The sequence below is a fragment of the Cyprinus carpio genome, chromosome B19 (genome assembly GCF_018340385.1).
Source record: "Cyprinus carpio isolate SPL01 chromosome B19, ASM1834038v1, whole genome shotgun sequence".
Taxonomy (NCBI): Eukaryota; Metazoa; Chordata; class Actinopteri; order Cypriniformes; family Cyprinidae; genus Cyprinus; species Cyprinus carpio.
Genome location: NC_056615.1, coordinates 6750296 through 6773637, shown reverse-complemented (window position 1 = coordinate 6773637; position 23342 = coordinate 6750296). Strand labels below are relative to the sequence as shown.

Below are 23342 nucleotides of genomic sequence, written 5' to 3'. Positions count from 1 at the left end.
TTCAAGCCAAACACAACTTCTCAATACAACCACGATATGTCACAAAAGCACTTAAAGGAGTAAAGAAATTGCTGAATTTGAAGAGTTCATGGCAACTCTTGCCTGAAAAAAATAGAGCAATTATAAGTGTCGTAAGTCGTGAGGTAAATTTATTTATCATGAAATGAATAGGAGAATCTAATGAAACCTGCCCAGAAACACGTCCAGGTGTCCATCTAACAAGAAGCTATATTTTGCAATTTAAGCCATTTTAGGACAATTATTACATGTCATTACCAATAGTATTAATTAATACAGTAACACTTTAAGGTGTCCTTGTACATGTATTTCAATTCAAGTTTATTTGTATAGTGCTTTTTTACGATAAAAATCGTTGCAAAGCAACTTTACAGAAAATTAACTTTCTACAATATTTATTAGTAGCTTATCAGTGGTGACTGTCAGTTTATGTAAATATGTACGAAAAATCAATTAAAGACGTAATCAAACAGATGATGAACACTATTAACAGCAATTATTATATGATGCAATCAAACTTGTATCAAAATGTGGTAGCTCTGTATGTTGTTTCAGGGTTGGCATCATCTGAGGTCCTCTGAGGGGTTGGCATCATCTCTTCTCAGGTGTTCTGGATCCAGACTGGAGCTTGTGTAAATCCTAGTTACGGCAAAACAGAGGAACAAATAGAGACATAATTAGCGTAGCTGCTGTTCCAACCAAGTAGAATTAATTAGTTTAACCCAAGCTAAAGAATAATAATGCGCATTTGATCAGCTATAACTGCAGTACAAGATTATGAGATGCATTATTTGAATGCTTGGCCAAAGAGATGTTTTTAATCTAGATTTAAACAGAGAAAGTGTTTAAACCCCGAACATTATCAGGAAGGCTATTCCAGAGTTTGGGAGCCAAATGCGAAAAAGCTCTACCTCCTTTAGTGGACTTTGCTATCCTAGGTACTACCACATGTCCAAAGTTTTGTGACCTTAGGGAGCGTGATGTGACCTTAGGTACTGTACCTGTAGCTTGTTTATTGAAGATGCAGGACAACCAGCTAGCAGTGCATTACAATAGTCCAGACTAGAGGTCATGAATGCATGAACTAGCTTTTCTGCATCAGAAACAGGTAACATGTTTCGTAGCTTGGCAATGTTTCTAAGATGGAAGAATGCTGTTTTTGTAACATACGAAATATGATTTTCAAAAGACAAGATAATACTCTAGGGCACGTGTTATATCTAATATAACACTCAGATTTTTGACAGTAGAGGAAGTAACAGTACATCCGTCTAGATGCAAATTGTAATCTACAAGATTCTGTGTAATGTTTTTTGGTCCAATAAGTAATATTTCTGTCTTATCCAAATTTAATAGGAGAAAATTATTGGTCATCCTATCTTTTACATTTTTAACACACTCTGATAGCTTGGATAATTTAGAAAGTTGCATCTGGTCTCGTTGAGATATACAGAATAATCATCAGAATAACTAATCCCGTATTTTCTAATAATATTACCAAGGGACAACTTGTATATTGAAAATAGCAGAGGACCTAGGACAGATCCTTGTGGCACTCCATATTTTACTGGTGATAAATGAGATGACTCCCCATTTAAATAAACAAAGTGGTAGCGATCGGACAGGTAGGATCTAAACTCAATCTTAAAAGCTTGCCCTTGAATACCTGTAAAGCTTTGTAATCGATCTATGAGTATGTCATGATCTATGGTGTCGAACGCAGCACTAAGATCAAGTAAAACTAGCAATTTACTATTATAATAACAATAAATTATTCATAATTACTGTACATGCATGTAACCCTAAGCCAAACCATAATAACCATAATATTGAACTTGAACTTGAACTTGAACTTGAATTATAGTAAGCACATGTAGTTAATTAATATTACTCAGTACTTGAATGAACAAAAATTACACTGTAACAATGACACCTTCAGGATTATAGACCTGTCTGTGTATTTTTTGCCCCTGTGCTCCAGTTTCTGTCTCCCTGGGTTTGTTAATTTAATTCCAGGTGTGTCTAGTTTCTTCCCCATGTGTTCCATGTCTCCGTTAATTTAGTCATTCCTAGCACCTGTGTTGTCCCAATCATCCACTGTTTATAACCTAGTCCTTTCAGTTCAGTTTTGGCAGGTCTACAAGTCAAATACGTGTGTCTTCCTCCTGTTTTCCATGTTGGATTTACCCCTGTGTTGGATCAATAAAGACTTTTCTGATTATCCTCAACTCCGTGTTCCTTCCAGCACAGTAGTGTGACAAAAATAGTGTTAAATACTCATAAGTGGAATAGGAATGATTTTTAAATACAGTGATATATTATTTAAATTCTAAAGCTTTTTATATATATATATATATATATATATATATATATATATATATTGTATTTATACAGAATTATTTGTATCAAAAAACTTTTAAAATACAAAAGACGGGAAACTACAGGGAACCGGGAGAAAAATACTGTTTTACAGAAAAGAGAAACTAATGAGAGTAAAAAAGCTTCAGAAGCAAAATGTCCATATCATTACAGTGACAATAATAAGAGGGTGAAAATGTCACATTGGGGAAAAAGGTCTTAAAATAGACAAATTATTATTATCATTATTAATTCAGGGGTTAAATGTAACAGACACGTTCTTGACAAATTTACTTGAAGTTACTGTATATTTGGACATCTGGGACTTTAAAAAGATAAAAGGACATTTTCTTCCTCAAGTTTTGTTTTTGTTGACTTTTTATTTAAGAAAAAAAAATCTTATTTCATTTCCATTATATCTGTGTCAATCTACATTAACCATATCATCTGCATATGTTGTGCCAAATTGTTTGCAATGGGCCGGGTTTGTTTGAATAAAACAGTGCTTTATTTTATGAATAATGCAACGTGTCAACATGAAAATTGATTTGTCCGAGGCGCACAGCCTGATGTCTCCATTTCTGTGGCCTGATTATAACCTGGAAACTTTCTATTGGCTCTGTGTATATCCTTTCGACCGCTTCATTTTATTGCCTCGCAGAGTATTCCAGACCGACAGTCGTGTATGTATAACATTTACAAGTCCTCCCTACAAGGTTTGGCCTCAATCAAGCTTTTATGCTAATTACACACTGTATAAATGTTATAGTTCAGCAAACAATAGGCCACTTGTCACTTAAACCAATGATGATACGTTACACCAAAAGTAATTACTACCCTCGTCTTCAAAGATCCAACAAGGACTTTTGGGTAATCAATCCCTGATATTTAACTTTAGAAACACAAGCTATCTGTGTCTCAATAAAACACTGCAGACAAGGACATTTAGTGAAGGATTTACTTTGATTTTACTATTTTCAGTCAGAAATTGCTAGTAAATTTCACAAATAAATGCACAGAATTGCATTTTCTTGCAAACGCACTCCATCTTTTATATAAAAAAAATGCTTTTCCATTTTTCCAAGGGCTTATCAAGTGTATACAGCTGACGTGTTGCATAGTGTGTTCATTGATTTCTGCTCTTTTCCCATCTTTTCTTCAGCTTGACTCGAGAAGCTCAACAAAAGGTTGCCATATGTATGCTTCTGTTTTATCACTTTCTCTCTGAAAAAAGCAAAAGCATAAAGTTTACCTCCAAATCTTCCCATAATCTCCAAGGATATGCATTGGCTTTCTCTCCTGTCAAAAGCCATCCGATCCAGAGTCATGCCCTTCTAAGTTGACAAAGGGTGTATATCTTAATGGAGTGAATGTGTTGCGGTTAGCGTGTGTTTTGTTCCACTAAACTTGAAGCTAGTACTAGAATAAAGTAGAAAAATACCACAAAAAGAAACAGATTTCTGTGGCGTGACTGTCATTGCGCAATGTTTTTGTTGTGGGAGATCACTGTTTATGGCTAGTGTACACTTACAGGCGCTGTATTGTGTCATTACAGTGCGGTTTATGATTGAAGTGGCGTTCAGAAATTAATCTGCGTGATGAGGGAGTCGTGCTAAGTGCAACAAAACAAACCGCCTCCGCATAAATGCCTCTATTCAAAACACTTTGGACCATTCCTTGCCATTATTTGTATTAAGACTGTATGCATGCTCTCACATGAATACTGATTTCTTCACAACCCATTGATTTTAGAAACTAAATTGGTTTTCGTACTTGACTAAAGATGCTTGTCTTGCAGTGCAGTATTTGGTAAAGTTCAACATGGGGGAAAATATCTCTTAACCAATCAGCTGATGCTAGCTGACAGTGCAGAGGCTTTTTGTGCAGCACTGCTGTGAAAGTGTATGAGCAGATACTGTCTCAGGCTAATGAGGTATTATTTTTCAGACAATCTAATAATTCAGAAAGTGAAAGAAGCATTATTGATTTGGGCTCTTTTTTTTTCAGATGTAATGAAGGCAAAGACCGTCTGGAGAATGGCTTTTTAGTGTGTCTGTAAACTTTTCCTGTATGCACATGATGCCAATGACAATAACAAACTTTTAATACATCAAAGTGCTGCTGAGATAAAGCCTCGCTACCTGTTTAGCATCTTTTTTTTTTTTTTTTTTTTTTTTTTTTTTTTGTTGAGTTTTATTTGTAAATGGTATTTGTAATATATGTTTTCTGGAACAATTTGTTGCAGGTCAGACAAACTGTTTAACCAAATGGTTAGTTGAACATTTGATGTACATAGCACACAAAAATGGGAAACATCTTCTTGTAGTTTCATAACATTACGGTTGAACCACTAATGTCACACAGACTTTTTAAATTATGTCCTTACTACTTTTGTTGGGGTTGAAACATTGATGTTGCATTGATTTTTTTGCAGTTTCTGTGAGTTGTAGGATTTCATCAAAAATATCTTAATTTGTATTCAGAAGATGAATGAAGGTCTTACGGGTTTGGAACGACATGAGGGTGAGTAATAGGTGCCACCTTGTTAGTTTGTAGAGCAATTCAGAAAATTGTATCTGTTGGATTTAGATCATGTAAAGTCCATCTTCCATCTTTATTTGACCCTGTAGGTTTAGCACTCTCTATTCTGATTCTGTTCTTAAAAATAAATAAAAAACTTGCCCCTTTCAGATTTGCACTCTCTTTATTTACTAACTACTTGTTTTCTTTAAAAAAATAACACTTGCTTCTCTCATTTTTTTGTATTCTATCTATTTGTATTCTTTTTTATTTTTTATTATATTTATATATGATATTTTGTATTTTATAATTTGTTTGCTCTATTCCATTTCTATTCCATCTGTTTTTCTTTTTATTATATAATTTAATAAAAACCTTGCTACGTGTACAGCGTTAAGATAACTGAGACTTGTTGTTGATTTTGATTGTCCTCATTTGTAAGTCCCTTTGGATAAAAGCATTTGCTAAATTACTTTAAAGTAATGTAAATGTAAATTCATCTATTTCTCCTGAAATACATGAAAGTAAGTGGCCGGAGAACTGGGAGAAGAATATAGTGAACTTCGTAGTTATTTACACTATCCGATATGAATAAAACACGTTGTCAGATTATAATTGAATGGATTAGTATGCTTCCATAGACATCAGTATGTATTTTACAAACTAGAAATGTATTGTTTTACTAGTACTTAGTGTATTTTAATGTCTGAAACCTAAAATAAACATTATGTGGTTGAAAACACTGCATAGTTGTGATATATGTCAAGCACAGAGCGCGTCTGTCTCTGACTTAGTGCCAGCCAAAGAGCGAAAGCAGTTTGATTCTAGCAGTTACAGTATGTGACGTTACTGTACACTGTAAATCCCATATGTGGGACTATACTCCAAGTGATGCAGATAAAAACCTGCTCAAGCAGTTAAACCAAATTTTCAAAAGCAAACACAAAACTTTGACATCCTCATTATAACCGCGTATAACTAAGCCACCTTTATCTTTTCCTTTTATTCTCAGAAACATCAAAAAGAAGCAACAACACATACTTTTTGAAGCATTTTAATATAATCATCGGTCTTCGCTATGAACAACAGAACAACAGAAAGAGTCAAATCATGTCCCAATGGGACGACTTCCCCATAGAGAGGAGATAAAGAATCCTTCTTTTCCCTTCAGAGGCCGTTACTTTGGCGTTCCCTCCTCTTGAATATCAAACTGCCGGTTGGGTTTTGTGGACTCAAGCATAAGCTCGTAAAGCTGTCCGATCTGCTCGTCTTGTAAGTCTTTGAGTTTCTCTTCGGATAAATCACAACCAAACACCAACTTCTTGTTTCCCGCCGCTTCCAGCACCTGTGTCTGTAGAGTGTCTTTGTAGTTCTGCACAGAAAATAAGACGAAGACAAAAGAATTACTTATAAAAACATAAGCAACCTGTTGAACTTCAAAGCCTCAGTGTTCGTGTGCCTGCTATTGGTTCTTGTATTGATTTAACACTTAGGCACAAGTGAGGTATTCATTTGATAGTGTGCTATTGATTTACTGTAACACACAGTGACAGAATGATTTATTTCTCTTTGTTGGAGATTCATTGATTACAATTCATATGATGAAACGCAGGTCACGGGGGTCGATGGGGGACGTGTAGGATCAGGGAATCCACTAAGGTCTAATGGAGGTCAATGCCTACTGCTCTCTCTCAGTCTGTACTCTCTCTGTATCAGTGATTACCATCTGTATGAAAGGTCCACACAGGTCTACAAGTTTGACAAAAAGTCCTATAAAACCGACATTCTTCAACTTGCTAGTAAAACTGGCCTTCAACATAGTTGACAAAAGTTCAAAGCATAACAAAGTTATTTTTAGTTAACTTGTTAAAGAACTGTTATTCCACTGCCGACACATACTGGCTCCTCAAAGTGCATTCTTAGTGAGTTTGGTTTCTTTTTCAGAATCAATTCCATTAAAAAAAATCTTATATTCATTACGCACGAATGCATTGTTCTTCAATGTCTACATTCATCGTGGACAAAACACTGCATCAAAATATTCTCAGGGACCATGTTTTATACTGAATGTACAGCGCCACAATGAAAGAAATGAACAAACATGCCATGTGACCAGTGTAGTCCTATACATTCGTTTACAGAGGTGTAATAAGTACCTGAAAAGCATACTTGAGTAAAAGTACATATACCTTACAGCAAAAATTAGCAACAGGGACTCAATTACAAGTTACAAGTTACCAATTCCAATACAACTTGCGTCGTACTAAGAGTACTAAATGTAGGTTCAAAGATGCACTAGTCCTCAACACCTAAGAGAAATGCCAGTGAAAAACCAAAAAAACGCTGATTTGTGGGGAGATGTTCATTTTCTAAAATTGAAATAAAACTGAACACCTCAAAATTGCAATAAATTAAGTTTGACACAACAGCTTCTTAAATGTCTACAAACACTGACAATATGAAACACTATATATATATATATATATATATATATATATATATATATATATATATATATATATATATATATATATATATATATATACACACACACACACACACACACACAATATATGAAACACTACCTGCTAATACACTCTTATTCACGTTAAACAGTCTTGTTTGAGTGAGTAACAGAAAAACGCACAAGGTATAATACCTTCAAAGCCGCCCTGTAGATGGCAATGTCATTTCTTTTGTAACATAAAATTATGTAGAAAATGGTGCCATGCAAAATATAAGGAGTAGTTGCATTACTCATCACAGATGTATTGGAGCAAAACTACATACACTTAAAAATTTTGCCATGTATAGAGAGTAAAAGTTGTTAACATCTTTGATACTCTGTAAAACTACAAAGCAGCCAAAAAGATATTTAAGTACAATAACTAATTACATTTACTCAAATACTTTACACCACTGTTCATTTAAATGAGTCACTCAAATGGACTCAGTTTGTTTCAGTCTTAGTGATTCCGCCACTCCCTCACAGCAAATCACCTTAAAGTCATGTCTGATTTATAGGGTCTGCTTTACTAACAGCTTGCGTCAGTGCAAACTGTCTTTTTGTGTTAAATAATACTGTCAGGATTTACTAAAGACGTGCAGTGAAGAGTTAACGCTGAAAAGGCCTGAATTTTTGTGCCTGACCTTATTAAATATACATTTGTAGGATTTTCCCTTCCAGACACAATTTATGGGAGGACAATTTTAAAATGAATCACGCAATGCATTTTACTAACATTTGCGCTCGTCAAATTACTGCTATATGCGCCATTATTTAATGCCCCCCAAAAAAGTGTGTCTTAAAAAGCAGGCAGTAATTTCATTATGGAAATGATCTGGCTGTGTCTGTGTTCTTTAATTTGTGCATTGTTAGTAAATCACACAGAATTTTCCCCTCCCATTGGCGCTTTTATGGAATTGCGCTCTAACGCTAATTTGCCCTGTTTAGTAAATCTGGCCCATAATGTGTACTTACAGACAGAAATTCACTATAGAGTTTTGTTGTATTGAAATGTGTTTTGATCATTAGAACAATCACTAAATTGTTAACGAATTGGTTTTGTTAAGTACATACGTAGGACCAATTATTGTGGATTACAAAAATCAGTGACTGAGATCACAATCTGTACCAGATTTCTTACATACCATTCATATCCCCAATCCTTGTAAGACTCCCAGACTGCAGCACTAACCATATTTACAGCGTACCGCTGATTCTATCATATGAGCTTGGGTTTACTGACATCTTAATTGAAACGTGTCTGTCATGACTGCTTACAATCAAACCTACAAGACATTACAGGAGACTCATTCAGAAAAACACACTGAAAACAAAACCATTAAGAACTCTCATTCACTCTCCTAACATCTTGGAATTTGGATGCCATTCAAATTTGGAAGCAAAAAGCCATTTGTCTGAGAAGCTTCCTCCTCTACATAATGTAATTAGATTGAACATTTGCCAAGGAGTAATACTTTAAGAATGGAGGGGATGTGGGCATGCTGAATGGCAAGCTTTTTGGTGAACCTCACCTTATGAATATAAACACCTCACTTCCCATCACAATGACGTAATCAGGCAACCCGTTTCATGCTTGTCTGGAATAGCCTGACTTTCTCAAGGGCACAGAACTTTCAAGATCCATACAGATAAATAGATTAGCTCTATGTCCACCACTCTGTATGTACAAAATAGCTTGGAAACTACTGTTATGCCAGTAGTCATTTAGAAAATGCTTTTATCCAAAGTGACATATAGTGCAATTATTTCAAGGACAATCCCACAGGAGCAACCTGAGGTCAATGGAGTAGGCACCAATATACGTCAAGCAAAGTCTCCAACAAACTTTGGCCAAAACCAAAGTGTTTTGGAGTTTGTTTTGGTGGTTTACTTTCCAGAAAACTTTGTGCTGACTGTGAAGCACCTTTGAACTATCATTGGTTCATGATAATTACATAATGCTGTGGGACTCCACCTTCTTGGTGGGTGAAATATTTCCTGGTTTATTTCTTCATTCAGCTCAAATTCTCTGTCCTGTATTTTGATGGTGCTTATGCTCATATTCATCTGATTATTATTTTCAGCCACAACTTTTTTTTTTTATTTCTTACTTCACTCCTTAAATCTAAATCTCAATTGACCCTTCCCTGGGAGTTTAACTGACAGGTGATCTGACCAATAATAATGGCGAATCTGCCATTTTGTCTGTCAAACAAACCAGACAGGAGAGTAGATTAACCTCTGTGGACTTGAAAAATGGTGTGATGTCTTTTCACAGTTGAAACAAGAAACCTTCTGATGTTCATTCATGTTTATTTCATGCTATAACTAGTAAATATGAAAAGATGATCGGTGCATGTGCTGCTTGAATTGACATTCTACAGCGATCCGTCACAACACATTAAAAAGCCACAAAATTGTCTTGTTTGACTTCTTAAAAAATGCAATTTGAAAGCTGAGACTGTTTCATAACAAAAGTAAGCTGCTCTGTCTTGTCTGTTAGCTCATAGTCAGTTTCCCCTTTGCGCTGTGATGTATTTTTCACTGTGTAAGAACTCTCGTTGCCTTGGACAATAATTAGAAGATTTGCATAACGCCGCCCAAATGTTCACGCAAAGAAAGAAGGCATTACTTTGATTCTCACTGTTGCCACTGCTGCCATGTTGTGGAGATGCAGTGTGTTTCGTTGTGAAAGCAAAAATACTTTGTTTGTCCTTCCAAAATAGGACACAACTAGAAATCAGTGGTTAAGTTGTATTTACAACACTGTTCCAGAACAGTTCAACCCAAATATTCAGATGTGTGCAGCGCATTTTACGGAGAACCAGGACTGTTTCCTGGTAGAGTAGCCTACAATGCTGGTCTCTTTTTCTATAAAGTGGGGCAATTCCAACTTTGCAAGGACAGTCTGGCGCTTCTGACTCAAAGCCTGTAAGTACGTTTACATATTTAAAGAATTTGCCACTGATGATCCAAACGTGAGTTTTGAGCAGTGTAGAGTAGCGCTTGTTGTTTCTCAGATCACAAATGCAGGTTTTATGTTTATGCAGCGCGACATACAATGCAACACGTACAAAGACAGTATAAGTCATTATAATCAGTAATTATGTCCCCACTGAATGCAACAAATGTCTTGTTTGTAATGGGTTTCATTGTTTTTGTCTTGTCACGCCAGACACATGGCATGAGAGTATGGTAAGGGCGTAGCATTTCCATCACACTTGAGGAATTTGGCCAATCACAACACACTGGATAGCTGGCCAATCAGAGCACACCTCGCATTTCAGACCAATGAGCTTTGTAAAAATCGACGTGTTTCAGAAGGCGGGGCATGGAGGAGAAACAATAATGTACATTATGTGGAAAATAATGTGTTTTTTGAACCTTAAACCACAAACACATTTCATTACACCAAATACACAAAATAATGATCTTTTTAGCAACGTCATATGATCCCTTTAAAATGATGGTTAATTATGGTTAAAGTTCAAGTTTCAGTTAAATAAATCAACCATGCTTACCAAGTGTTGTTGTGATGGTTGCCTGCGGATTGTCATAAGGTTTTTATGGTCTTCTGAATGTTTTTTAGCATGTTGCATCGAACATTAATATGGTTTTCTGGTCCCTCTATCAAAATAAGTCTATGGAAATTATTCAACGATTTTGTCGTCCACCAGGTGAAAACGGCAAAGCCATATATGAGAAAAGAAACACATCTTTCACTCCATCACATTCTCTGTTTCTCTCCTTTTCTTTTATTCCTCAGGGAAAGCTTGTCTGTTGCAATGCGGTCGATTTATTAGGCGATGAGAAGTCCCCTGGGCCCTCTACTGTAACTGGATTAAAGTGAACACTCAGTGCTCCTAATCACATTTGGAAGCTCGCTCTACGTCTGCTCCTGGCTCTGTCGCCCTTCCTTGTTTTTTTTTCTTCCCCAGCAGTGCTTTGAAAAGAGAGACCCTACAGTGATTCACTCAACTCCTAATATCAGAGTGGACTCCACCGTTCACAGAGCAGAGAACCGAGTGTGAAGCACTTCCAAAACCTAGTAAGCTGCCTGCCTAGACAGCATCTTAAAGGGGGTTTCTGCTCACCCTTACATCATCCCAAACCTGTATGTCTTTCTTTCTTCTGCAAAACACATAAGTGTTGGGAAAATGTTGGGAAACAAACAACACTGGAGCCCACTTACATGTCAAACAAACACTTTTATACACGAAAGAAATTCATACCAGTTTGAACCAACATGAGGGTGAGTAAATAATGACAGATTTTTGGGTGGAGATTTCCTTTAAGGCATTAGTCATTTTCCTGACACATAAATGCTCTCACCTGGTTGATTTAGGACCCAGGTTTTAAGTGGTGACCTAATATAATACTAAAATGGTTTATTTCATAAATTGTAAATCGAGTTTCAATGGTTTAATGCTCTTTGTGACCACTAAAACGCATTGTGGTCGGCACAAACCATATTTTTGCCATGCCAAAAGTGAACTCAATTCCAAAGCAGTTCAATCTAATAAAAAAAGTGACCTATTATTTGTGCCATTTTACAATTATGGAGTATCACGTGGTTAGCTTAGTAACACCAATGTCAAACTTTACTTGAATCCTACCTATGAGTCAGTCAGTATGTCAGATGAGAAAAATCATAGGACAAAAATAAAACAATGGCTATATTACACAAGATTAAAAATCACCCGTTTTCTAAAGAAAAATCGTCCAACAGTGACACCTGCAGGTAAAATTTCAGCGGGAGTTAATGTCTCTCTTGCCTCCCCTGGGCCCATTGAGCTTTAACAAACCTCCTATAGCATGTGATGAGTTTGGTGGGGGGTAATTGAGAATGAATGAGGGAAAGATGCATGAGAGGATGCAATGCCTCCATCGTGATATGATTGGATATGACTGGTTATATTTGGCTGTGATTGGTTCATATGATAAATCTTGTGTTTGTGCATGTTCATGAATCAGTCTGAATGAACGATATAATGGCATTAATGCGAAGACTAATTTAAAAAAAGTAAGTAAACAACTCACACACTGTCAAAATAAGACTTGAAATAGCCTGAAAACATGATCTGTGGGAGTTTTTAATGAGTAACGAGCTTGGTGTAATTTAAAGTAAATCTCTGTGTCGGTGACCAATATTTACAGAGCTTTGATGTCTGATGATCTGAAAAATTAAAAAAATAGTTAAAGTTAACTATTAAAAAGAATAGGTGAATATAAGTTCACAAATACAGTGTTTAAATTGTTACTGCCTTGAGTTATTATTTTTGGAATGAATGTAAAATGCTTTAAAACACTAACTTGATAAGATTCAGACTTGGTTTTCATGAACAGAATATTGATTATATTGTTAATGTAAAAAAATAAAATAGGGATTTTCCCCCTGATAGTGTACGCAATGTTTATTTAACCAAGAAAATGGCCTGAATGCTACGTTCCAGGTCTTCTGAAGTCTTACGACAGCTTTGCCAAGAAAAAGACCTATAATCTAATTTATTAATAAATTGTTCTTTTGAATCAAATCTTTTCAGTGAATAGCATTATCCATTTCACAAAACCACTCTGGATGAATCTGTTCTCGAGTTAAACTCAAACAATGATCTAGTCAAGATCATTGGAGAGGAAGATTATCAGTGAACAATGACTAAAAATTAATTTTTACTCACACAAAGCTACTGTGTGACAGGATTGGAACAACATTAAGATGGGGTGAACATTTTTGGGTGAACTATCCCTTTAAGGTCTACTTTGTGTATTCTATTACTTTGTCTGTGTTTGCCATACTTGTTCTGTAACTACCTATATGTACATCTGAAATGCTGCAAAAAACTAGAATTTCCTCCTGACAGTCAGTAGCTCATTTTGGAAGGAAGTGTACATGTCCTTCTGTACAAGAACAGAGTGACTCTCATTACCTGCAAGTGTGTGATTTTTACCCTCTTAAAGAGTATCTGTTACTGTCATTGCCAATCCAGGAACACTGAGTCCTCACACTGCACGACTGTGAAAATGCAATAAGAGTCAGCTTTGTCCACACTCATGTCAGAGCTGCTGTCAGCTTTGTCCACACTCATGTCAGAGCTTTTTGTGAACTTTGACTGTTAAAAAACAACAACTCCGATTTCCAGACGTAGAGTAAAAGAAGATCTGCATCGTTGCTCCTTGAATGCATGCTGCTGCATGTTCAAATGGAGTTCATGTGCTGAATTCGATCTTTGGATTTGTCACAGAGATTTTCATACGAGCGTGACGTCAGTGCTCTCATGAACGGCACGATTCTGTCCCCACAGATCTGAACTCTTATCAAGGTGATGCTGGATTAAAGTGTAATTGATGTACACAGATGGTGTCTGGACACGGCTGTGCTCCCTGAGAGAAAAGGATTTGTTAGTTATGGGTTATGGATAAATTGCATTACGTTTTTCATGCTGCTGCAGAATTTAGGAAGGTGCTGCCATCGTGTGGAAGGTTTCAGCAAAGAGTTTTCCTGACTCATTAAGGAACTGGAGATTTGGTAACATCTCTTGTATAAGCAGTTTCTTTTGCAATGCAACGGTTTCCATTTCATATCCATCTCGTTTTCACAATGGCTGCTGACAACCTAATCGAGACGGAAAATGCTAAATAGGATGAGGATGAAGATTAATAAAGGATTATTTACATGTGAGGTCATGTGATGTATAGTGGCATGATGTAAATGTATGGATGCATGATACACAAGTACCATATTGGTTACTGAGTTTATTTATTTGAGTATTGGTTGATATTTGATATACTGTATATCAGTCAGTTTAGATATTTAACTGTGCATGCTCATTTGCCTAACCCTAACCCTCATCTATAATTAAAATCCAGCTACAGTTACATCTTTAAAAATACTAATAATTAATAAACACAGTGAAATGTAATTTTCAACAAACCTCAAAATGAATCTCTTTTTTCATGCTGCACATTAAAATGTGTTGATGCCCTAAATTCACTTGTAACATTAAAATGACTGATTTTTGTTTTTAATTTAAAAAAGGTTAATTCTGTCCTTTTATCCGTAATCAGCAATGTTTTAATTTTGTGCATCCCTACTATTTGTATTGAATATGCACTTCTAGTGTACTTCCAATCTTAAAAGTGTATATTAAATCATTACAAAATTGTATAGAATAAAAATCAATAAAAATATAAAATATATTTTAAAAATAATAATTAATATATATAAAATATAAGCTTTCTTGACGTACTTTAAGTGTACTTTGAAATAAATGTCAAATAAATTTTTACTTTACATTTAAAAATCATTGTTTAAATATTCTTTTGCTATGCAAAAAGAATAGAATTGCTAAAGTGTACAATTATTTTACAAGAGTGCAAGATTACAATTTGTTGGCTACTATACTAAAGCATATGTACAGTACTTGATTACAATTTAACTCATGTGTTGTTCAATATTACATTTAAAGTTTTTGTATTTTAAATATACTAAATTGCAACTTCATGATGTGTAATTCAAATTAATTTGAATAGAAATGACATTTTCAGCTTGTCATTGAAGTGAAGTGACGTGACATTCAGCCAAGTATGGTGACCCATACTCAGAATTTGTGCTCTGCATTTAACCCATCCGAAGTGCACACACACAGAGCAGTGAACACACACACACTGTGAACCACACCCACCCGGAGCAGTGGGCAGCCATTTATGCTGCGGCGCCCGGGGAGCAGTTGGGGTTCAGTGCCTTGCTCAAGGGCACCTAAGTCGTGGTATTGAGTCATTGTCCACAGATATTACATTAAGATTGCAATTCTTTAAATAATATCTCCATAATAATTACTCTTTTTTAATGCTAAAGTGTACTTCTTTTTCACGAGGGCATAGCTACATGTATTCATGTCACTGACTAAATATCAATCCAAAAGTCAATTATAGATTTAGTGTTTTACAACGCTATCAGTATAACACCAATAAATGTGCCACTGAATTAAAACATTTAGTCCGTGGAAGGCCTGGGGGGCTTGATGCAACCTACGTGATTTAAAAGCATTAGTTTTCTCTGCAGTCAAGTGACACTGACAGCAGCAGGTTTGTCTTACCTGCCATTCCGCCATGAAGCGCGTGACCTCTTCAGCTGATGCGGTCTTGTGTCTTCTGAACTCGTCTTTCACATACTGATCACCCAGAGCCCGCAGGTCTATGGGCATGAAGCGGTGCAGCAGCAGGATCCTCTTATACAGAGACCGTACAGCTGATACATGTGCTGCAGGAGCCATAACTGCAGTCTTTATCTGAAAGTAAACTCTAGATATAACAGCAGCAGGATCTTCTTATCCAGAGAGCTACAGCTGACACATGTGCTGCAGGAGCCATAACTCCTGTCTTTATCTCAAAGTAAACTCTTGATATGACAAGACTAAAAGACTAAAAGCAAAGCTCATGAGAGTGGTGATATATTATAAAAGGTTTCCACATTACATTCATTACCTAACCATGCTGTCCTTGTGTATTTGCAGACTTCTTCACCGCAGCGCTGTGAGTGTAATCAGAGCTGCTGCTGGCGTCTGGTGGCGTTTGGGATGTATTGCAATTAAGAAACCTCCAAACCTATAATAAAACATTGGCTTTCAATCTTATTCATAATTATTTAACCGTTTGCTAAGTTAATCTAAGTTAATTAAATAGGACGATTTTTTTTTTTTTTTTTTTTTTTTTTTTGCTAAGATTCAACTATTTGAAAATCTGGAATCTGAGGGTTCAAAAAAAAAAAAAAAATCTAAATATTGAGAAAATTGCTTTTAAAGTTGTCCAAATGATGTTCTTAGCAATGCATATTACTAATCAAAAATTAAGTTTTGATATATTTACTGCAGGAAATTTACTAAATATCTTCATGGAACATGATTTTTACTTAATATCCCAATGATTTTTGGCAAAAAAGAAATATCAATCATTTTGACCCATACAATATTGGCTATTGCTACAAATATAGCCGTGCTACGTATGACTGGTTTTGTGGTCCAGGGTCACATATGTCCGGAAATATTTAAACATTTTAAAAGGGTTAGTTCACCTAAAAATGAAAATTCTGTCATTAATTATTCACCCTCATGTCACAACGTTGTTTACGTTATGTTCTGGGGCACTCTCAAAAATGGTGGAAGACGGTAACTCAGGGAGAAGAATTTCTGAATCAATTATTATTGTTTTCTTTGCGCACAAGAAGTATTCTTGTAGCTTCGTAAAATTATGGTTGAACCCCTGATGTCACATGGACAATTTTACCGATGTCCTTTCTACATTTCTGTGCATTAATTGTGTGTTAATATCCTATGGGAGGGTCAGAGAGCTCTCAGATTTCATCAAAAATATCTTAATTTGTGTTCTGAAGATGAATGAAGGCCTTAGAGGTTTGGAACGACAAGAGGGTGAGTGATTAATGACAGAATTTTCATTTTTGGGTGAACTAACCCTTTAAGTGTATAATATAATACAATATAATATAATACACATGAGGGAAAATAACTTACAGGCTTTGCATGTACTGATGTAAATAATGCAACCTAGATTGCAGAACTTGTTGCACAATCTGTAAAGTCATCTGTGTGTTTAAGGGCTGGATGTTTGGAGCATTGATGTTATATTTGCTTAAATGAGTTGTAGAAGCAGCTTTATCACACCTGTATAAGACATGAGATCATTTAAGCGGCACATTTTATTTTTAAGTGGCATAGTAGTGAGTGTCCTTCTCTCAATAACTTATTCACGTGTTTTAAGGACTCTGACGCCTTCATTTGCTATGGAAAGTAATATACCTGCTGTACAACATACAGGTAAGACAAAGGCTTTTTCTCTACTGTTACATGTGTAATCAGCTACAACCACAGTAAATAAAAAAGGAGAAAGGAGACAGAAGATGGAAATAGCATACTAATGTATACTCTTACTATTGCTGCGGTGTGTAGTATGTACTGCTCAGAGTATGCAAGTTTATGTATAGAACAGAATACCTATGTTCTATTACACTTAAGTTAAGGCGAATCAGCTTTATTTCTATAGCGCTTTAATAGTAAAGACAAAAGTAAACTGTCATTATTCAGATTAAATCAGCTCATTTACTTGACCAAAGCATACGCTTAGAATGGATAGTTTTTACTGATTGTTTGTTGGGTCTGAATTTTCGCATGTATACTTAACTGCACTTACTGGACATGTGCATTGTAATTCTGCGTAACTGTTGTCACATGACGTCATCATATCAACAAATGACACCCAATTATGATCTTGGAAATGACATATTGTATCTCTTGTAAACAAAAAAAAAAAGTATACTTTTGCATACTTTTACTACTTGTTATAGAAATAATAGACTAAAAAATAAAAAAGTAGTAATGTAATTTCATAAATCTATTAACTTTGAAATATGGTTAAAGTGCACTGCTAAATGTAGTGACAAGCATTTAAGATAAATTCAAATATACTGTAATATTTTTTGTATTGATGCTTGCATGTGATGTATTTAAAGTATTTGTAATTAAACATTTAAAATAATGAAGTTGCAATTTATGATATATTCATATTAAATATAACATCAAATTACACAGTAGCTACAGTTGAAAATGAAATCAAGTACTTTACATGTGCTTTAGTGTGTTAATCAACACATCAAAATAAGTGTATTTCTTTAAAGCACTATTAAACATAATGATTTAAAATGTACTTTAAAGTAAAACTTTTACTTTGTCATTATTACATGTTTTAAAGGTGTACTTAAGTGTTAATAAGCTTTTATTTAATTAATGTAACTGTATATTATCTGCAAGTACAGTTTTTTTTTGAACATTTGACACCTCAAGTGCACATTCAATATAATTATGCATATTTCTTTATGAGGAGAATTATTCAACTTGTTAATTAGCATTTTTAATCAAATTTGCAAAAGAAAAATAAAAAAAATAAAAAAAACATGATTTAACATTTAAATAATGTGTCAAAAAATATTATAAAAATATGATACAGCTTTCATTCTTTGTCACATAGAAATATCAGGTAACATCAATGGGGCGTAATTAATTATGTTATACAGTGCCACGTACAGTTGTGCTCTGTAGTATACCTGCACACTTTGAGAAATTTACTAGGTCACCTAGAGTATTCCTTGCATGCAGACAATGTGCATATTACACACAGTATACATACTGCAAAAATAGCATGATACATTAGGTCATTGTTTACATTTTTATTTATGTTTTTTATTTCTGTTTTTTAGTTTTACTCTAATAATCTTATAGTCAAGAACAGAACAGCTGCGATGGACCTTAGCCAGAAGGTCAGAGTGTTATGCTGGGTAATGACGCAGCCCAAACACCTGAAGTCCAGAACCCAACATATTCGTGCCACATGGGGCAGACGCTGCAACATTGTTCTGTATATGAGCTCGGAGGTGTCAGATTTCCCCACGGTAGGGCTCAACGTGTCAGAAGGACGCAATCAACTCTACTGGAAGACCATACGGGCCTTCCAGCATATTCACATGCACCATCTGGATGATGCTGATTGGTTCCTCAAAGCTGACGATGACACGTTTGTTGTCCTTGAGAATTTGCGCTATGGTCTGTCCAAGCACAACACAGAGGAGCCGCTGTATTTTGGACGTAGGTTCAAGCCATTCGTCGCACAGGGCTACATGAGTGGAGGAGCTGGTTATGTCCTTAGTAAGGAAGCTTTGAGGAGATTTGTGAAGGGTTTTGCTGATGGTCTTTGCTCACACAACACGGAAACTGAGGATGTTGGTTTGGGAAAATGCATGGAGACAATGAAAGTTCAGATGGGTGATTCCAGAGACGTTTTGGGGAGACAAACCTTTCATCCTTACCCTCCAGATTATTACCTGCCCAGACAGACACCCAGACCACGACCCTGGTACCTCATCTATGAGCATTACCAACCGGTTGAGGTAAGAATGAGTGGTTTAAGGGGGATTAAGGCTGGAATTACCCAGGCTTTTGCCACAATTTACAGTCTGCAGGAGGCAATGCTAGTCTGCAAATTTTATGCAGTGAGAGTTTACATGTTTTACAGAAGATTGTGTAGTTTATGGTTGACATATTTCTCAAAAAAATAATGAAGTTTGATTTGAATTTTTTCATTCTCATTCCATCCAAGATGTATATGAGTTTGTTTATTCATGGGAAAAGATTTGGAGAAGTAGCATTACATCACTTGCTCATCAATGGAACCTCTGCAGTGAATGCCATCAAAAAAAAAAAACAAGACTGTCCTTCAACAGCAAACGACCCTATAGCACCTTATTACAACCTATATTTACGTTTTAAAGTTATGCCTCTAGCGGGCGTAAAAATAATGACAATGTCATATTGCATCTGTCATCATGAAATGACGGATGACTGTCATTACCAATCAAAATGCGTGCCTATTTAAATGCAATGTGTGGACTTTTTACATGGTCCAACCCGATCTCGCGGGAATTTGTACATATTTTACTAGGTGGCTAATTCATACGAATTCGTACGAATGACAACAGCTAAACCCACCCCTAAACCTACCCTCACAGAAATCATGCAAATTCGTGAATTACAGTGCATATACATTTTATGAGCATGTGCGTTCTCTGGGATCATACCCATGATTGGATGATCACATGATTGCATATCATCGTATAACAAGCTATACAAATCCCGAAATATGAACCCAGTAAAAGAGTAAAAAGCATTAATATGAAAGTGTCCTGTTGCTGATAAGGGTGCAATTGTAGTATACGCTTTGATGGGTCATATTTCAGGTAATTTGACAAACTACCTATATGGGCGTATTGGTTGAAAACAAAACTAAACAAAACAAAACAAACAATGATTCACCAGTTATTTGACATCATCACATAATTATGTTATTATTGCATAATATCATCATTCATGCGGGTGAGCATGTGCAAATAAAGCCAAGTATGTAGCTGATTTACATTTTATTCAATTAATTGTTATTAAAGGGTTGGTTCACCCAAAAATGAATATTACAGTTCTTCCAGACGAATACAATCTGAATTATATTAAAAATTATCCTTGCTCTTCCAAGTGTTATAATGACAGTGGGTGGGTTTTTGTTCAACAGTCCAAAAGTAGTCAAATAAAGCACATCTATCCATATTAAAACACGCATCATACAGCACCGGGGGGTGAATAAAGGCCTCCTGTAGCAAATAAATGCATTTTTGTAAGAAAAAAATCCATAATTAAAATATTATAAACACCTTTCTTTCACTTCTGCTAACTGTCGTAGGCATTTGCATAGCGTGCCGGTGATTAGTGACGAATGCAGAAGCACGATGGAGAGAGAATAAAACAAAACGAGGATTTATAAAGAAAAATGTCAGAGGAATTCAATATAAGCCAAAAGGAGATTGGTTTTCCCTTGGTAAAGCAAGGAAACTTTGCTTCCTTTGCTCCTGTAAACAAACTTTTCGCTAGTTTTCGCTAGACTCACACACACACACATGCGCTTCATCCTCCGTCATCCAGCAGAAAGGCAGTCTGTCGTGAACGCACGTACGACAGTCAGCGGAAGTCACACAAAACTGTTTATCATTTTAAATATGGATTTTTTCGGAGCTGTGTTAGGCACGTTTTATTATGGATGCGTGTGCTTTATTTGACTACTTTTGGACTGTTGAAAAAAAACACGCCAATGCCATTATAAAGCTTGGATGAGCAAGGACATTTTTTAATATAACTCAGATTATATTCGTCTAAAAGAAGAAAGTCATATACACCTAGGATGCCTTGAGGGTGAGTTAAACATGAGCTAATTTTCATTTTTGGGTGAACTAACCCTTTAAAGAAACTTACAATTCACCCTCAAGTCCTCAGTGCACACATGCTAATACTATCAACGGCTCATTGGCTCTTATCAATGTCCAAGTCTCATGTCCAAGGACCTGGAAATGGTAACTTGTGATATCAGACTTATACTAGTGGTTGTGAGTTTTCCAAGTAAGACATGTTCCTGAATAAACATACTTTGCTGATCACGGAACAACATCCCTGATCTGTTAAATGACCCTGATAAATGATCTGTGTAAATGATCTTGAGCTGAAACTTCACAGACACATTCAGGGGATACCTGATACATATTGTAAGAAGGAGCATATTAGGTGCCCTTTAAGAAATTTGTTTTATTAATTGCAGTGTTGTTTAATAAGGATGTTGATCCAGGGACATGTTCAGTACATTTCGTAATTATATAGTCTCATCTTATTTAATAATGTTTACTTTTGTATGGTGCTCCATTCAAAGTGGCGTATATGTCAGTATGATGAACGTGATTTCACCAAATACAGCATGTTCCTGGATCAACATCCTTGTTGATCCTGGAACAACATTCCTATCAAACAATCTGAATTGAGGGACAACTTTTCAGGAAATATCTGTTTTAGGCTAACAATCAGGGTTAGGTGCTTCTACACCCTTGTTAAACTTTAAACCCCCTTGGAACGAAAATCAGCCTTTTCCACATAAACCGGGTTATGATGAATCAGTCAGATAAAAATATAGCCAGAATATAGTAAAAATAAATCCAATTTATATCCAGTTTCAGTAATGATTTAGGTCTAGATAGTCTCTAAAAGAGAGAAGCAAGAAATAGATGAATAGTTTCTTAACCCCTTTTAAAAAAATGTTTCAGATGGAAATCAATTGATTGATCCTTGTGTTAAATAAATTATTCTTTTCTTGTGTTTTTAGGGCCCTGGATGCTGTTCAGATTTAGCCATCTCTTTCCACTACATAGACGCAGTGCAAATGCACACTTTAGAGTACTACACCTATCACTTACGCCCATATGGATATAAATACAGATTTAAGCCAGTTTAACACTTAAATAATAGAAATAACATCTAAGCTAAAAATAAGACAGCATTCAAAATGTAATCTTTATGAGTGAAATTTATTGATACATGTATACTTTACTTCACTGTACCATTAAATGTAAATCATGTTATATTTATTGTTCTATACAAGGTTTTACAAAGTTACAGACTAACAACTTTATTGTCCAAAACATTAATAGCATTAGCTTTGGAAACACAGTGGTTTGCTTCATCATAGTCCAAACGTAAAGATACAAGTAAGACAAGAAAAGCGTTGGTTAATCCAAACCTTGGGTGTCATTCATTTAAAGAGGAAAGAACTTCTGTATGTTTGATTGTAATGTGTTTAAGAATTGATGGGAAGAGTTCATTCCCAAACATATGAGTCATGAATGATTACTACTAAGGAAACATGAATAATGAAACATGGATAAACATTGTTGAAATAATTGATGGAAATTATGTTAATCATACAGTATAATACAAATTTAACATACAATACTGTCCCTAAGATTTTTAATGTTAGGCTTTTTGCATTTTAAATACACAAGCACTCAAAAGAATCTATATGTGATTGACACACATGAATAATTTTGTCAGGATCAGTGCTATAAGTATTCTGATGCTATCTTGTACACAGTATTAGTAACTTTGTGCAGTGCTTTTTTACAGTATAAAACAGGGACATATCGTTAGCGTTCAACATTAGATTTGGTTGAAATTAAAATACATTTATATAATATTAAAATAAAAATATGTATATGTATTTACTCAATTATTTTAGGAAAACAAGGGTGTACTAGCACCTCTTTTTTCCACTTCGAGCATTGGGAATGGCGTTCAAGGAAAAATGGAAATTTACTGAACATTTCAGTCCATGCAAGATGTGGATGAGTTTTCTTCATCTGAACAGATTTGGAGAAATGTAGCATTACATCACCAGTGGATCCTTTGCAGTGAATGGGTGCCGTCAGAATGAGAGTCTAAACAGCTAATAAAAACATCACAATAATCCACACGTAATCCACACCACTCCAGTCCATCATCTTGTGAAGAGAAAA

At 35.4% G+C, this 23342-nt stretch overlaps 3 protein-coding genes across 4 annotated transcripts in view; 1 reads left to right on the top strand and 2 right to left on the bottom strand.

Moving 5' to 3' along the window:
• Positions 1–23342, bottom strand: part of LOC109085447 (atrial natriuretic peptide receptor 1-like) — a 1054061-nt gene that overhangs the window by 554379 nt on the left and 476340 nt on the right. The window lies entirely within an intron of this gene.
• On the bottom strand, positions 5935–15978 carry sdhaf3 (succinate dehydrogenase complex assembly factor 3). 2 transcript variants are annotated; one of them, XM_019124383.2, is made up of 3 exons: positions 15887–15978; positions 15499–15690; positions 5935–6268 (listed from the first exon to the last, which is right to left on the bottom strand). In XM_019124383.2, exons 2-3 carry the CDS (start codon positions 15673–15675, stop codon positions 6074–6076), a joined length of 372 nt encoding a protein of 123 aa, XP_018979928.1. In that variant the 5' UTR covers positions 15676–15690; positions 15887–15978; the 3' UTR covers positions 5935–6073. The 2 variants fall into 2 exon arrangements, with proteins under 2 accessions (XP_018979928.1, XP_042600715.1); XM_042744781.1 differs by lacking the exons at positions 15499–15690; positions 15887–15978 and adding an exon at positions 13833–14256.
• Positions 18685–22457, top strand: si:dkey-202e17.1 (uncharacterized protein LOC555344 homolog). The gene is made up of 2 exons (XM_019125139.2): positions 18685–19355; positions 22157–22457. Exons 1-2 carry the CDS (start codon positions 18711–18713, stop codon positions 22283–22285), a joined length of 774 nt encoding a protein of 257 aa, XP_018980684.2. The 5' UTR covers positions 18685–18710; the 3' UTR covers positions 22286–22457.

Bases quoted from the DNA above. Each gene is read 5' to 3' on its own strand.
- sdhaf3 (XM_019124383.2), bottom strand. From the start codon at position 15,675: ATGGCTCCTGCAGCACATGTATCAGCTGTACGGTCTCTGTATAAGAGG. The intron at 6,269-15,498 runs GTAAGACAAACC...TTTTCTGTGCAG, and splicing joins GCTTCATGGCGGAATGGCAG to AACTACAAAGACACTCTACA.
- si:dkey-202e17.1 (XM_019125139.2), top strand. From the start codon at position 18,711: ATGGACCTTAGCCAGAAGGTCAGAGTGTTATGCTGGGTAATGACGCAG. The intron at 19,356-22,156 runs GTAAGAATGAGT...TTGTGTTTTTAG, and splicing joins AGCATTACCAACCGGTTGAG to GGCCCTGGATGCTGTTCAGA.